At 41.4% G+C, this 14553-nt stretch overlaps 1 protein-coding gene across 2 annotated transcripts in view; it reads left to right on the top strand.

Annotated features, from left to right (window-relative positions):
• The window catches only part of ALG14 (ALG14 UDP-N-acetylglucosaminyltransferase subunit), a 107652-nt gene that overhangs the window by 29885 nt on the left and 63214 nt on the right, over positions 1-14553 (top strand). For both annotated transcript variants that reach the window (XM_003990347.5, XM_019837480.3), the window contains exon 3: positions 7371-7502. In XM_003990347.5, coding sequence (XP_003990396.1) covers positions 7371-7502 — 132 coding nt within the window. The remainder of the gene's footprint in view (positions 1-7370; positions 7503-14553) is intronic.

The following is a 14553-nucleotide window of genomic DNA, read 5'->3' as shown; positions in this document are numbered from 1 at the left end:
CTGGATTTTGGCTCAGGTCATGATCTAGCAGTTTGTGAGATCACGCCCCACACTGCGCTCTGAGCTTGACAGTGCTTAAAGACTGTTTGGGATTCTCTCTCTCCGTCTCTGTCTGCCCCTCCCCTGCTCACGTTCTCTCTCTGTCTCTCTCTCTCTCAAAATAAATAAACATAAAAAAAAAAAAAAAAGGACTCAAGTAGAATATACTTTCTATGTAACCCAGTTGGCTACCAGGCAGGAGCAATAGCAAAACAACGGGACTTGCTAAGGTTCAACAAAAACTCTGAGGATTTCTGAGTCCCTGTATTTTTACTCTGTTTTGTTTGTTTGTTTTCTTGGAGGTTTTTTGTTTGTTTTTACCAAAAAGGCTTGGAGGCCGGGAAGGACACCTTGGTAACAGTGGTAGTTGGGGCTGGTATGCCAAACCTACAGCACAGAACAGGGTATGAAGGAGAAGGTGACCGGAGGCCACAGGGAGCTCAGTCCCCACAGAGCCAGGGAAGCAGGCAAGCTCTGTGGGTTGGAGGCTGTAGATATAGAGGGTAGGTGAGTTGAAGAACAGAGAAGGAAAAGAAAATGGGTCAGAATGGGTAGCTGGCTATATATAGAAGCAACAGAAGGCAGGGAACACGGCTCCATGGGAAGTTGGTTCAGCTCATTATGTATTCCTCAGAACTGAGGTGCAGAGATCAAAGAAGGGCCTTTAGAAGGGTGAGTCAGGAGCATATTTCAGGGCACATGGAAGACCTGTTCTACCACTTGCTGGCGGTGTCACCTTGGGAGATTTCAGATTTCTCATCCGTGAAGTGGAGAGGTTGGATTAGTTGGTCTCTTACAATCCTGAGATGTTACAAGGTAAAGAGTCAGCATCCTATCCAGCATAGACCACAGACTGGACTTCTAGAAACTATAGTGACAGTCATTTATCTGTTCAGCAGGTATTGACTGAGCGCCCATGATGTATGAAACACCGTTCTGCACAGTGGGGTTACAGCAGTGAGCAAGATGAAATCCTTTCCTCTCATGGAGCTTGTGTTCTGAAGAGAGAGGCAGACACCAGTCAAACACACAAACAAACAAGTTAATTGGAAGTATGAGTAATTGCTGTGAAGATGGCAAAATAAGACAGTGTGGTGGAGGGTGACCGTGTATCGGGGGAGGGCCACGTGGGGAGCCTGCCTCCTCTCTGAGGAGGTAATGTTCAAGCAAGACCTGGATTGATCCAATCTAGGGAGCACGGTAGACCACTCAGAATGAACCGAAAAGGCCCTCAGGAAGGAATGTATTTGACATATTCACACAACAAGAAAGAAGGCTGATGTGGTTGGTGAGTGAACAAGGAACCATTAGAGAGATAAGGCAGCCCAGGTTACACAGGACCTCAGAGACAGTTGTCAGAAATTTGGATTTTATCCCAAGTGCATTGGTAAGCCTTTGGAGGGTTTTAAGCAGGAGGATGAAAGGAAAGATCTGCTATACATTATAATCTCTGGTGATTCTGTAGAGAATAAAGTGTAGGGGAGCCAGAGGAGAGTTAGAGATGAGTTGAGAGGTTATTGTAGTCATGGTGAGAGATGGTCATAGTTTGGACCAAGAATAGCAGGGATGTTGGGAATAAGTAGCTAGATATGGAATGTGTGTAGAGGTTTTAGAAGAAGGAGCCACAGGAGCAGGTGCCCCACCTTCCGTCCCTGCCAGCGCCAATGTATATTTTCATGATCTTCATATATAACCAGGAAATTTATTTATGATAGATTCTGCTGTTCCTTTGTCGACTCCTGGCTTGGGAATGCGGAATAGCATGTTTTGGTGGCAAATATGATAGTACTTTTGAGTCATTATAGAAAAGCCTAGTGAATAGAGGAACACTAAAGTATGCATTTCATGGCCCCAGTGGAATGGATTCAGAGCCAGTTTAACATCCCACAGTGTCTTTCAAAGGAATTACTTTTCTTGGGTCCAGGATCCAGGGAAGACTGACCCTGCTTGGGTTGTGTGGCCTCTCCTAAACTAAATATTGGGTCTAGAGGTGAGGGGTAGGGGTGGTAAAATGATGGATGAGGCTTCCTTTGTGTCCTGCATCCCATTAGTAGGACATAAAAGAGGGTCAGGGACATTTCCCTCAAGGCAAAGGTACAGATTAACAAAAATAGTTATGTCTGTGAGGATGCCTTCATTTGGATTTCTCCAGATGCCCCAATCCCTGAGAATGTCTGGCCAAAGGTCATAGCCAGGCCTGAACTGTCCCTCTCTGAAACTCCATCCCATTCTTTTGTCTTCAAAGGAACTTTTGTTAAAACCAAAATACAATCTTTCTATTAATAAATTTTCCTTGATTTCTTCATGTATTTGATTATTTTATATGTAAAAAAAAAAAACAAAAAAAAAAACAAAAAAACCTCTCAAGATTTTTCCATGGCCTGACCCTTAGTATTTCCTTTAGGCAATATGGGACATCAAATACCCTAGTACCAGTTTCTGTGTGTCAAGCATAGTTAATCTGAGAGCCCTGTTCTTACCAAAATGGCCCAGGTTCCCATCCACTTCAATACACACCCGTGTAGAAGGTATAATACCGAAACTGAAGGCATAGAATTTTCCAAGTAGTGTCAGGTGCAGAATGGGTTGCTGTTCTTGTCTAGCCTAACAGGCTCCCTTCCCTTGTATGCTCAGACCTCAAAGCTTTGGGGACACTCTTTTCTCATGGATCTGTTTTCTAGGGAGAGGACCCACAAAGGTTGAGACATTTCTTGAGGCCCTTGTGAGTGGTCAGTTTCATAGAGAGCAGTCTAGGCTCTCTACCTGGGACACATTGTTAAGGAAGAGGGCATTGGTCTTTGGTTCATTCTCATTCTCCCTCCTGTTTCCCCAAGCCCTTAGAACTTGGTGCCTCCTGGCTCTGGCTCTTTATAAATTTCCATTCCCCCGCTTTGCTCAGGTTTTTTCTCTAGCCCCAAGAATTCCATTCATTTTAATCTGTTTACTGAGTGGCCCCTACAAATAAGGCCCTAAAGGTGCACTCTGAAATCACTGTCTTTGTGCCCTTTTATATCGTCTGTCTAAATATACCTCAGCTAGGTGACAAGAAGATTGGATTAATATCTACTAACATGCAATAAATAACATTGAATCACTCATTCAATAAATACTGAGCATCAACTGTAAACCAGGTACTCTTCACAAGCGCTGAGATTGCAGTGATTAAATTTCCTGGCATCCTCAGGTAAGTTATATTCTAATGGGGCAGACAGGTAGTAAATAAATAAGTATATAGTATGCCAGTAGAGTGGCATGGGTGACTCATTTGGTTAAGCACCCGACTCTTGATTTTGGCTCAGGTCATGATCTCATGGTTCATGAGATGGAGCCCTCTGTCAGGCTCCATGCTGATAGTGGAGCCTGCTTAAGATTCTCTCTCCTCCAACCTCTCTCTCTCTCTCTCTCTCTCTCTCTCTCTCTCTCTCTCTCTCAAAAAAAAAAGCCCAAAATACAAAAACAAAAACGTAGAGCAAGCCTGTCCATGGGGGAAGGAAGAGTACGGGTACACATGGGGTGGGGGTATCTTAGAAAGGTTAGTCGGGAAGGTGTGTCTAAGGAGAACTGACCTGCTGTAGTGGGGGAATGGGTGGTGAGAGACTTGGATTTAGAGAGAAATCTTTTGGGTAGGATTTCCAATTATCTGAACTTATCAAAAAAATGATAATGTAGGCAAGATTTGGATGGGATCTGGAGCTGGAGGGCCTCTCCAGTATAGAGCTGTGGACTCTGTGGACTGTGCTGTCCCTGCCAGTCAGGGTCATGGTTCTGATCCCTTGTCTAGCTCCTCATCACTGCCCTTCCCCGAGTTCATCATCACCTGACTCTTTTCCTGTTTATCTCACTGACAGAACTTTCAGCTTGGCTTTCTTCCCAGCTACCACTTACACTCTTATCCTTAATGATAATGCAGATTCTCCCATCATGTTGCCTCCTGCTGTTCTGAATAAATTTATTTCCCTGTGACTTGGAAGAACCTACTCATTGTCCTGCCCTGTGGGTCACTACATAGTTTATCATTTCAACTGGGACATTTCTGAGAGCAGAAGAGGCACTGTTAATAATTATACTGGGACTCTCCTCTGCAAACTGGGTGATTGGCCACTTAGGTGTGTGATCATTGGCCCAGTTAGCTCCAGCCACAAGTGGAACTGGGACTCCGCTCCCCAGCCTGGCATCTGATCTGGAGGCTGAGGTCAGGCTTCTTGCATGCACCTCCAGAAGCAGAGGCCATCATGCTGGTCACTAGCCTTGTTTTTCACCCTCAGGCCTGTTTTCTAGTTTCCATCTTGGAAGTCCCTCAGTCTCCACCCCAGAACATCCCACTACTAGTTTCTGTTCCTCCTCTGAGAATGGACAAGACTTCCTAAACCCATCTTCTCTGCTTCTTCAAGCTGCTTCCTGGGATGAGATGTAGTCTCTTTTTCCATGTCCTAGTCTGAGACTGCCGTCTTCAGACCCAGACAGACGCCCTTGAAAAACCCCTCCCTACCAGGCCTGTGTGTTTGCCCCTCTGGAGCGCAGATGGAATCTGAGGAGTTGGGCTGCTAGAGCCTTAGTCAAACTGCTTCCAGCCCCTCAAGACACTAAAAATATCCAGAAATATTGCTCATTGCTTCTTTACAAAGTTATATGCTTGCAGCTTTAAGAGATTCAAGGGACATTATAAACACCCATGCATTTTTGAAGAAATTTTTATAGATACGGAGATCAGGCCTCAAAACTGGGAAGTAACATCCAAAAAACCTTTAGAATGAGACCCTACTGGGTTATTTTTGCCATAATAATAGCAATGACATCTTATTGGATTCAAATGTGTTTTGCAGTACAAGTTCCACAATCCCATATCTAAATTACCAAAAAGTTCAGAAAACTGGGGGATGGAGGGGATCTGAAGTTTGTCGCACCTTTGGCAGCAAAACCTGATTTGAATTGGCCTGAGGCTTATAGTCTTTATTTATCCTTGTTAGTGTGAATATTCATGTTTTGCTGCAGAGATATTAATATGTTTGGTTACTTCCCCCAAACTTCCAAGGATGCCCCATATTACCTGTTAAAAATACTTCTGACCCAAAAGTTTTCTGATTAGGGATTTTGGCTCATAGTACTGTTTTGCCAGTTATGTGTTTTCCAATTAATAATCATAAATTAGGCAAGCACAGATCTCAAAGAAAACACCTCACAGGTTTGTCCCCACTTGGTTATTTACTGCTCCCTGTTTGCTCTGTAGTTTGGGAACTATTCGGTATTATTTTCTAGTTCAACATTTAGTACTTTAATCCTTTGGAAGGAAAAACAATGTTGGTTTAATAAATGATGAATAAATAGAAATAGTGAATAATATATTGAATCCAGATCTCTCCTTCTCCACTGGTGTAACATGAAAGGAGGAGGAAATAGTCTTTACAGTCACATGTGAAACAAAGTAGTCACATGTGCAGTACATTTGCATTTTGTGCAGTATATATAAGAACTATACTCATGCCTTCCTGGAGTATGAGGAAGGCTCATACTGAAGGCTCATACTTTAGGCTCAACAAAAGCCTCCAGACACAATTTCGTATCTTTTTCTAAACACACAATCTCAGGACCAATAATTGTATGTCTTCCACTAGTTTAGGAAAAGCCTTTTCTATTTTCTCAAGGAGTATATTGTACCTCTAAGCCAATAGGGGGATGGGGAGAAGAGTGTATTAAATACTTAGTCCTTTATTGTCTGACTTAACCTGTGTGGTAGCCAAGCTCCAAGAAACCCCCAGGGTTTCAAGCCCCCTGTGTAGTCTCTTTCATGTTAAATAGGGTTGACCTTTGTAACCAGTAGGACTTTGTGCAAATGACAAAGTGTGACTTCTGAGGTTAGGTCATAAAAGACATTGTGGTGTCTGCCTTTCCCTCTCTCGAATCACTTGCTTTTGGGAAGCTAGTTGCTGTGTAATGAGAATACCCAAGTAGCCCTATGGAAAAGTCCATGTAGCAGAGAAGTAAGATCTTCTGCTAAAAAACCAGCACTAAATTGCCAGCCATGTGAGTGAGCCACCTTAGAAGTGGATCCTCCAGCCCCAGTCAAGCCGTCAGATGACTGCAGCCCCAGCCAACAACTTGACTTCAATTTCATGAGAGATTCCAAACCATAATAACCCTGCTAAACCACTTCTGGATTCCTGACCCCCCAGAAAGTTAGAAACAAAAATATTTGTTGTTTCAAGCTACTGGGTTTGGAGGTAATCTGTTACATAGCAAAAGATAACAAGTATACCAAGAACTTTGATTCAAGGAGAAATGTTCATTTCTTTTATTATGAAAGTAACAGTACATGCTTGTTGCAAATTTTAAGTGTGGACATACATGACCTGGAAAATAAAAATATCCCCTCTTTGCAGTTTATGGTGCATAGTTCCAGATTTTCTCTGAGCAGATACTAATATGTGTACATCTGTGTATACCAACACACATGTGTTGTGATTTGTTAATACACCCTGGACCGTATTAAACATACTGTCCTGCCACTTGCATATTCTTTTTAACAATTTAGCTTGGCACATCTTCCATGTAAGCTCATATAAATCTGTCATTTGTTAATTTATCTTCATATATTTTGTTGTGTGAACATCTCCATTTCCTATTGGAGGATATTTGGGCTGTCTCTGATTTCCACAACGACAATGCATGATACAGTGAATAAGCATGTAGGTGAATCTGTGGGATATATTTCTGGAAACAGAAATGTGGATCAAAAGTAGACACACTTAAAATTCTGATAGATATTTTTGGATTGCCCTCGCAAAAAGCTGTAAGCAAAAGTTGTACCAGGGAATGTAAGTGTCTATTTCCCAGCACCCTCAAAAAACACTGGGTAACCATGGTCTTTGACAATTGGGTAAGTAAAAAATGATTTATTGCTTTCTTTTATGTTTAATTATTAACCATCTTTTTGTGTTTATTGGCTGTTTGAGTTTCTTCTGTTTGGGGTTCTCTGTCCATCTCCTTTGGCCATCTTGGTATTAGATTATTTGCCTTACATGTTGGTTTGTAAGAACAATTTGTGTATCAGCATGTTAACCTCTTTGCCCAAAACATATTTTGTAGAAAATTTATCCCAACTTATTGTCAACACCAACTTTAACATTTTTAATCATATTTGGGAACTTTTCTGTCATAACCTGATGATGTGTGTCATATAAAGCATGGAAAGGGCTTTGTAACTTAATTTACAAGTAGTTAGAATGACAATTTTAAATAAAGCATGACCTGTGTCTACAAGCATTAACTGTTGCTGTGTTTACCTTGGTTATCAATGGCCCGGTTGACTTGGATTGTTACTATTTTCCTTCTAGTTTCCCGAATACTTTATTCACCGCATTCCCAGAAGCCGTGAGGTTCAGCAGTCCTGGCTGTCCACAGTGCTCACCACTTTGTACTCTATGTGGCTCTCCTTTCCCCTGACTCACCGAGTGAAGCCAGATTTGGTATGTATGACCATCACTAAGGAGAGGGACAGTCAGTCTCCTGTGGGTCTTTCATTAGTAATGGAACACAGTGTTTTCTTACACAGCTACCCTTTATCAGTATGCCAGATTCTATACTGGACCTTTTTATGATCATATGCTAAAATTTATCATGCAATGCACTTTGCTGAAAGAGGTGAGAGATTTGTCTTCCCTTTCTAGCTGTAACTTAAACTCTAAATTTGCCCTCTTCTCCCCCCTCCTCTTGTGATAAGCCCTAACAGAGCAGTGTCTTTAACCAATTTGTCTTCCTACTCACCTATGGTTCCTGAGCCAACATCATGTGCTTATCAGCCAGAGGAGAGCCAATTTTTTATTCCTTTTCAGTACTCTTGTTTTTTGTCAAGACTGTGTTACCAGATATGGAATGCAGTGGGCAGAATGTTACACATACCCAAGTTTTTATAGGAGAATAATACAGAAAATAGAAACCTAAAAACATAATTACTGCACTGTGTTCAAGCTTACTTTCCTTATCATCTTAAGTTCTCAGTGGTCTTTAGGATGAAGTTCTGTTATTAAATTCTAAATGCATTTTAGTAGACCATGGAGAGTGGTGGATATGTTATCATAGGAGTGTACACAGTTCTTTAATACTTTCTTTCCTATTTTAAGACAGAATCCATTCATCAGCATATCCTGAAAGGAAGCTCTTCACTTGCCCTCCACATACACAAGTTCTGGTCTAGTGGGTATTATTGTCATGAGTAGTTGGAACAGAAATGTGTAGCTTGACTTTGAACGATCTCTGAGTTTGGTCATTGCCTTTCATCAGCTGAACTGCGGTTCAAGTCCCTTCTTTGGATGAGAATTTTAAAATCTGAATTTTCTGCATGAGTATTTAGATTGTTTTTAAAAGATACAGTTTACAAACAGTGAGTTGCACAGATCTTGTGTATAGTCTGACTGTGTCCTTCTCAAGATAGAGGACATTTCTGTCACCCCAGAAAGTTTTCTCCTGCTTCTTCCCAGTCATTCCCTGGCCCTGAGCAACCACTTTCTGATTTTTGTCACCATAGATTACTTTTGCTTATATTTATTTTTAAATTTTAGACAAAGTGAGTTTATTTCACAGTCTCCAGCCACATTTTCAGCGTGTAGAATTTAGATATTTCCCTAAAAAGATCATTACTGCCCAGAAAAGTTTATTTATTTCTAAAATTCAAAAGGTAGAATGGAAGGGAGAAAAGGTCTTGATATTTTAAGCAGGAAATCTGGTGTTTATATTTACTAGATCACTAGAGGCGTGGCCACCATCACTGGCAGCAGCTAGCTTGAGTGTGGTTTAGGACTCCAAAGGGTTAAGGCTCAGAAGGAAGTAGTGACATGATGGATGATGGCTGTCATAGACACAGAGGAGCTCTGGTGACTGCCTGGCCCGGCATTTGATACCCTTGTAGTGGGAAGAGTAACCCGTGGGGCATTAGGACACTTGGTCCCAGGCCACTTTGGCTTTCATTTCATTTTCGTCAGTTCCCTTCTGGGCCTCATTCTTTACCTTAAAATGAAAGAATATATTAGATATCCTCTCAGTTTCCTTCTGACTTAGTCTAAAATTTTATGAATGCTATAAATTTGCTTGTGAAAGAATGGAAGGAAAAAACTATTATGACGTTTCTAAAGGAATAAGAGTGAAAAGGGGTTGGGGGATGTGAAGTACTTCTTTCCATTCTTAGCTGAGTTAGTGAAAATCATTTCAAACCTGAGCGTTACCCGATCAGCTGTTCCCATACAGTTGGCTTCACAAAATGAACTTGCATTTAATGTATTTCCCTTCACTTTACAGAGAAAAGTTAAGGGTCAAGAGGCCTTTTTACAACATGCAGATCTCTCTGCATTCATCCTTGACTTTCTTATGACTTTGGTCACAAAGCACTATTCCTTTTTTACTTCTTTAAAAAAAAAAGTGAAAGAAAAACCCACTCTTAGAAGGGATAGCAGCATCATACCTTAAATCACTAGAGTTGCCTGAACGGCCAGGTGCCTGTCTGTTCTACTTTAACTGTGTGCACCTGAGTGTACTGCTCCATTCAACTGTCTCTGTACCTCACTTTGCCATCTATAAAATATAAACACAGACACTTCCCTGTTGTTCCAGAATGAGTGTTGAATAATAGAACATTTTAATGTTTTTTAAATGGAAATTCTGTCTGGAACATAACAGATAATGTTTATTGAGCACTTATATATGCCAGATGTGGCACTAAGCGATTGCCATTCAAGATAGGTGGTACTGTTATTCTCGTTTAATGGCTGAGGAAACTGAGGCACTAAGCCGCAGGAGGTTATATGGCACCTTTATATTAAAAATCTGGGTCAAGGAGCATCAATAATAGCAAAAATGAGATTTCATCAAATGAACTGAGATCTCTGGTCCTTTCAGTCACTTACTCTTTTCTGTTTATCTTTGTTATCTTGGAAGCAGCAAATAGAGTTAGCCAAATTTGGAATGCTGTATTATATGTTTGATTTGTAGATGAGTCTATCCCGAAAGTGGTAATTTTTAAAAGTATGCAGCAAGTGCCTGCTGTGTGCTACTTTTCCAGTTGGTTATCTAATAGACATCTGAAACTTTCTTAGTCCAGAATAGTAGATATTTCCTCTTCTTTCCCCGTTTTAGTAAATTTGCTCGAGTCAGATCCCCAGGAGACATCTTTGATTCTTCTTTCCCACACCCTACTTCCCGTGTTCAGTAGCAAGTCCTGCCAGCCATGTCTTTGAAATTTATCACCCATCTGTCTATTTCAGTCCATCTTGACTGCCTCCATGCCGTCCGCCCCCCCACCCCACTGCATAGTCTCCTAACTTGTCTGCCTGTGGAAGGAAGTTCATGATCCCCCACAATTTTTCTTTACCATTTAACAACCAATGTAATTTTTTTAATGTAAACTAGATTCTGTTACTTCATGCTTAAAATCCTCCAGTGGTGCTCTTAGAATAGAGTTTAAACTTAGGATAGCCTGCATGCTCCAGCCCTGACCTGCTTCTTTGACCTTTTCTCCTCTCTTCCCTTAGTTTATTATGTGCCAGCCACACCTGCCTTTTTTTTTTTTTTTTTTAAACAAACCCAACTGATTCCTATCTCAGAGCCTTTGTACTTGCTGTTCCCTGTACTTGGGACTCTTTACTCCTGACCTAAACATGACCGGCTCCATTTTGTTCTGAGCTCAAGTATCATCTCCTTACAAAGGCCTGACTACTAGTACTTCTCCTTATTCCTCTGCCGCATTGTTATGTTTTATTGTCTTCATAGTATTAGTCCCAATAAAAATTATCCTTTTTATTATCCTTTATTGTCATTCCATAAGAAACTGTGACTGCCTTGTCCACTGTTGGAAAATGATACCTGGCCCATGGTAGCCTCTCAGTACATATCTTTGATAAATGTTCCACTCACTGTGCTAGTTACTGAGGGTGCAGACATGAGTGAGACATGGGCCCTGGCCTCAAAAAGGTTACACTCTAATGGAGGAGACAAATGGGAAAATAATTATAATTCAATATGCCAAGTTCCTTAATGGTAGCAAGTAAAAATTGCCATGGGAATATGTCAGTGGTTGGTTCATTCACAAATATTTGTTGACCTACTCTGTGCCAGGATTTATACTGTGTGCAAGAGATTATAAAAGTTAGCACAGTAGAGCAGTCTTGCCTATAGCTAGATGGTTGTAGTGTGATACATCCTCTCTGGGAAGTGGGGTAAGGCTTCCGAGTAGAGATGACATTTAAGCAAAGGTGGGTAAGAGAGAATACAAAACTGTCATTTTAAGAAGAGTCAAGATTAGGGGCACTTGGGTGGCTCAGTCAGTTAAGCAGTCCAACTTTGGCTCAGGTCATGATTTCACGGTTTGTGAGTTCAAGCCCTGCATCAGGCTCGCTGCTGTCAGCACAGAGCCCACTTTGGATCCTCTGTCCCCTTCCTCTCTGTATCTCCCCTGCTCTCTCTCTCTGTGTCTCAAAAATAAATTAAAAAAAAAAGAGTGAAGATTAATAAGTCAGCTAGGTAAGAGAGTCACATAATGTACATAAAGTCGAAATCTTTAGACTAAACCTTTATTAATTGAAATTTTACATATAATATTTTATTGTTATTAGAAATTATTAGGACCTGGAACTTAACTCAGTACAAGTAATAAGTAGTCATTTTTAAAAGGCTAAATATCATAGGTACTTTTAAGATGGTATATTGGGCTTTTTTCTTTAAAATCCCCACAAACAGGGACGCCTGGGTGGCTTAGTCAGCTAAGCATCCAACTCTTGGTTTTGGCTCAGGTCATGATCTCATGGTTTGTGAGTTTGAGCCCCATGTTGGGCTCCATGCTGACAGTGCAAAGCCTGCTTGGGATTCTCTTCCCCCTCTCTGCTTCTCTCCTCTTTGTGCTCAATTGCTCACTGTCTCTCTCTCAAAATAAATAAACTTAAAAAAATTTAAAATCCCCACAGAATTTTTTCATTGAAACCTAATAGTTAAAGGAAATAGCCACTTAACCATTTTATTGATTATCATTTTGATTCATCAGAATGGATCCACCTAAAAGTCATATTTTTAAAATCTTTTAGAAAAATAACATTGAGCTATTCTGATTTGTCTGGTACTCTTCTAAGTACTTTGCATACATTAACTCACTTAATTTTCCTAACAGTCTTCTCACATAATACTCATTATATTCATTCCATAGATGAGGAGCCCGAAGTCCAGAGAGGTGTAAGTAACCAAGATCGCAAAACTAGTCAGTGTAACTTAACTGTAGTTCTCTTTATAAATGTATCGGATTCTGCCAGAATTAGCTAACTTGCTCAATTCAAAACTAGTATTTTATTTTTAACATCTGTATTGCAGTAGGCACTGAAAGGGGTTACTAGAATAGAGCCTATGTCCTTGAGAAGCTTTTATTTAGTTAGCCTCAAGAAAAATAGAGTAAAGAAATGATAGGTAGACATGCAATAGAGAGTAATTCTGTTGGAAAAAAACGAAATCAGAAATTTTTCTTCCATTTCTGCAGCAACAGCTTGTTCTGCTACTCAAGATTCTTTTTAAAAAGCATTTGAGGGGCGCCTGGGTGGCGCAGTCGGTTAAGCGTCCGACTTCAGCCAGGTCACGATCTCGCGGTCCGTGAGTTCGAGCCCCGCGTCGGGCTCTGGGCTGATGGCTCAGAGCCTGGAGCCTGTTTCCGATTCTGTGTCTCCCTCTCTCTCTGCCCCTCCCCCGTTCATGCTCTGTCTCTCTCTGTTCCAAAAATAAATAAACGTTGAAAAAAAAATTTTAAAAAGCATTTGAACACATCATTTTTTTAGCTTTTTAAAAAATTTGAAACAATATCACAAGAAGTTGCAGAAATAATACATAGATGTTCCTATATTCTTCACCCAGCTTTCCTTAAAGGTGACATCATATATAACTGTAGTACAGTGTCAAAGCCAGAAGATTTATATTAGTATGATACTGTACTGTTAACCAGACTACAGACCTTACTCAGTTTTCACTGTTTTTCTATATGTATTCGTGTGCAGTTGCATGTGTGCATATGTATAGTTCTATGCTATTTTATTTGTGTAGTTGTGTAACCACCACGAAAATCAAGATACAAAACTGTTCCATCACTGCAAAGGAGCTTCCCTGTGCTCCCCCCATCCCTGTCTCCTGGCAGCCACTAATTAGTTTTACCTCTATACAGTTTGTCATTTCAAAATGTTCTGGAGAATGTTAAGATGTCAGAAGTGTAGGGCAACCCTAAGCTTGCCTCCTGCCTCAAGCACAGCTAGAGAAATATCAAATCATTCTGAACACTCAAGAAATCGATCAGATGTCTTGGAGAACAAAGCTGCACATCTACAAGCAGAAAAAAATGACCCGTGGAAGGGAGGAAATGCTGAGAGTTGATTTGGGGAGAAAAGAGCCATGATTGCAGCAGTGGGGAAGGAGCCCTGATCACAGAGAGAGGAGCAAGAGAGAACAAGAGAGAAAGAGTGGGAAAAAAAGGGTGAAAACATTCACAGGGGACTGCACAAAAAAAATTTTCCCCAAAACCATTGACTGGAAAAAGGAGAGGATTTCTTTTTTTTTTTCTTTTTTTTTTTTATAATATATGAAATTTATTGTCAAATTGGTTTCCATACAACACCCAGTGCTCATCCCAAAAGATGCCCTCTTCAATACCCATCACCTACCCTCCTCTCCCTCCCACCCCCCATCAACCCTCAGTTTGTTCTCAGTTTTTAAGAGTCTCTTATGCTTTGTCTCAAGGAGAGGATTTCAATACTGCTAGTTTTTTATAAACAGCAGAGTGTAGTGTCTGAAGTTTTGGAGGTCAAGAGCATTACCAGGATTGCGCATGGCTGTGCTTAGTGGGGGACGAGGGAGGAGCCCCAGGAGTGGGCAGTGCAGTCTGAGGATTCCCTGCGGTTCACGGGGAGAAGTGGTTCCCCTGCTTGAAGAGCATTTGGTAGAGGTGATAACAGCAGCTCCATAGGCAAGGGATCCTGCGGGCACCATTGAGCTACCCCATTCACCAGCATAGGAACAAAGATGCTAGCTGAGGACAACAACCCTGGTGCTGGCTATGTATTACAATTTACCATAAACTCTGAACCTCTGTGCAGTCATGTAACTATTTTCTGGGACAAGCCAGCATCCAACACAGCGCAGTGAGACCCTCCCCCAGAGGATCAGCATGGGTCTCTGCCACGAGGGTCTCTGATGTGTGGGGTTTGAAACCTAGCTGTGCCTAAGATAAAACACAGGTGTTCTCTGCTGTCTGGCAGGCAGACAGCTCAAAGACAGGGACCCCCTGGAGAGGCAGTTGTTTGTCTGTGAGGACTTCCTGAGGAGTGGTGGGCACGAGCTCCCTGTTCCAGAGAGGAGAGAGCAGGGTGGAACCATTTTTACCCCTTGCCCACCAGCAGTGACCGACCTCATTGAGAGAAAAAGAGTGCCACCAAATGAAGACCTGAGCAACTTACACCTAGCCCTGCCCCCACTGTACCCTACAGGTGTATTTCCACTAGAGTAAGT

The sequence above is a fragment of the Felis catus genome, chromosome C1, assembly GCF_018350175.1.
Source record: "Felis catus isolate Fca126 chromosome C1, F.catus_Fca126_mat1.0, whole genome shotgun sequence".
NCBI classification, from domain to species: Eukaryota; Metazoa; Chordata; class Mammalia; order Carnivora; family Felidae; genus Felis; species Felis catus.
This window is presented reverse-complemented; position numbering and strand designations above follow the sequence as displayed.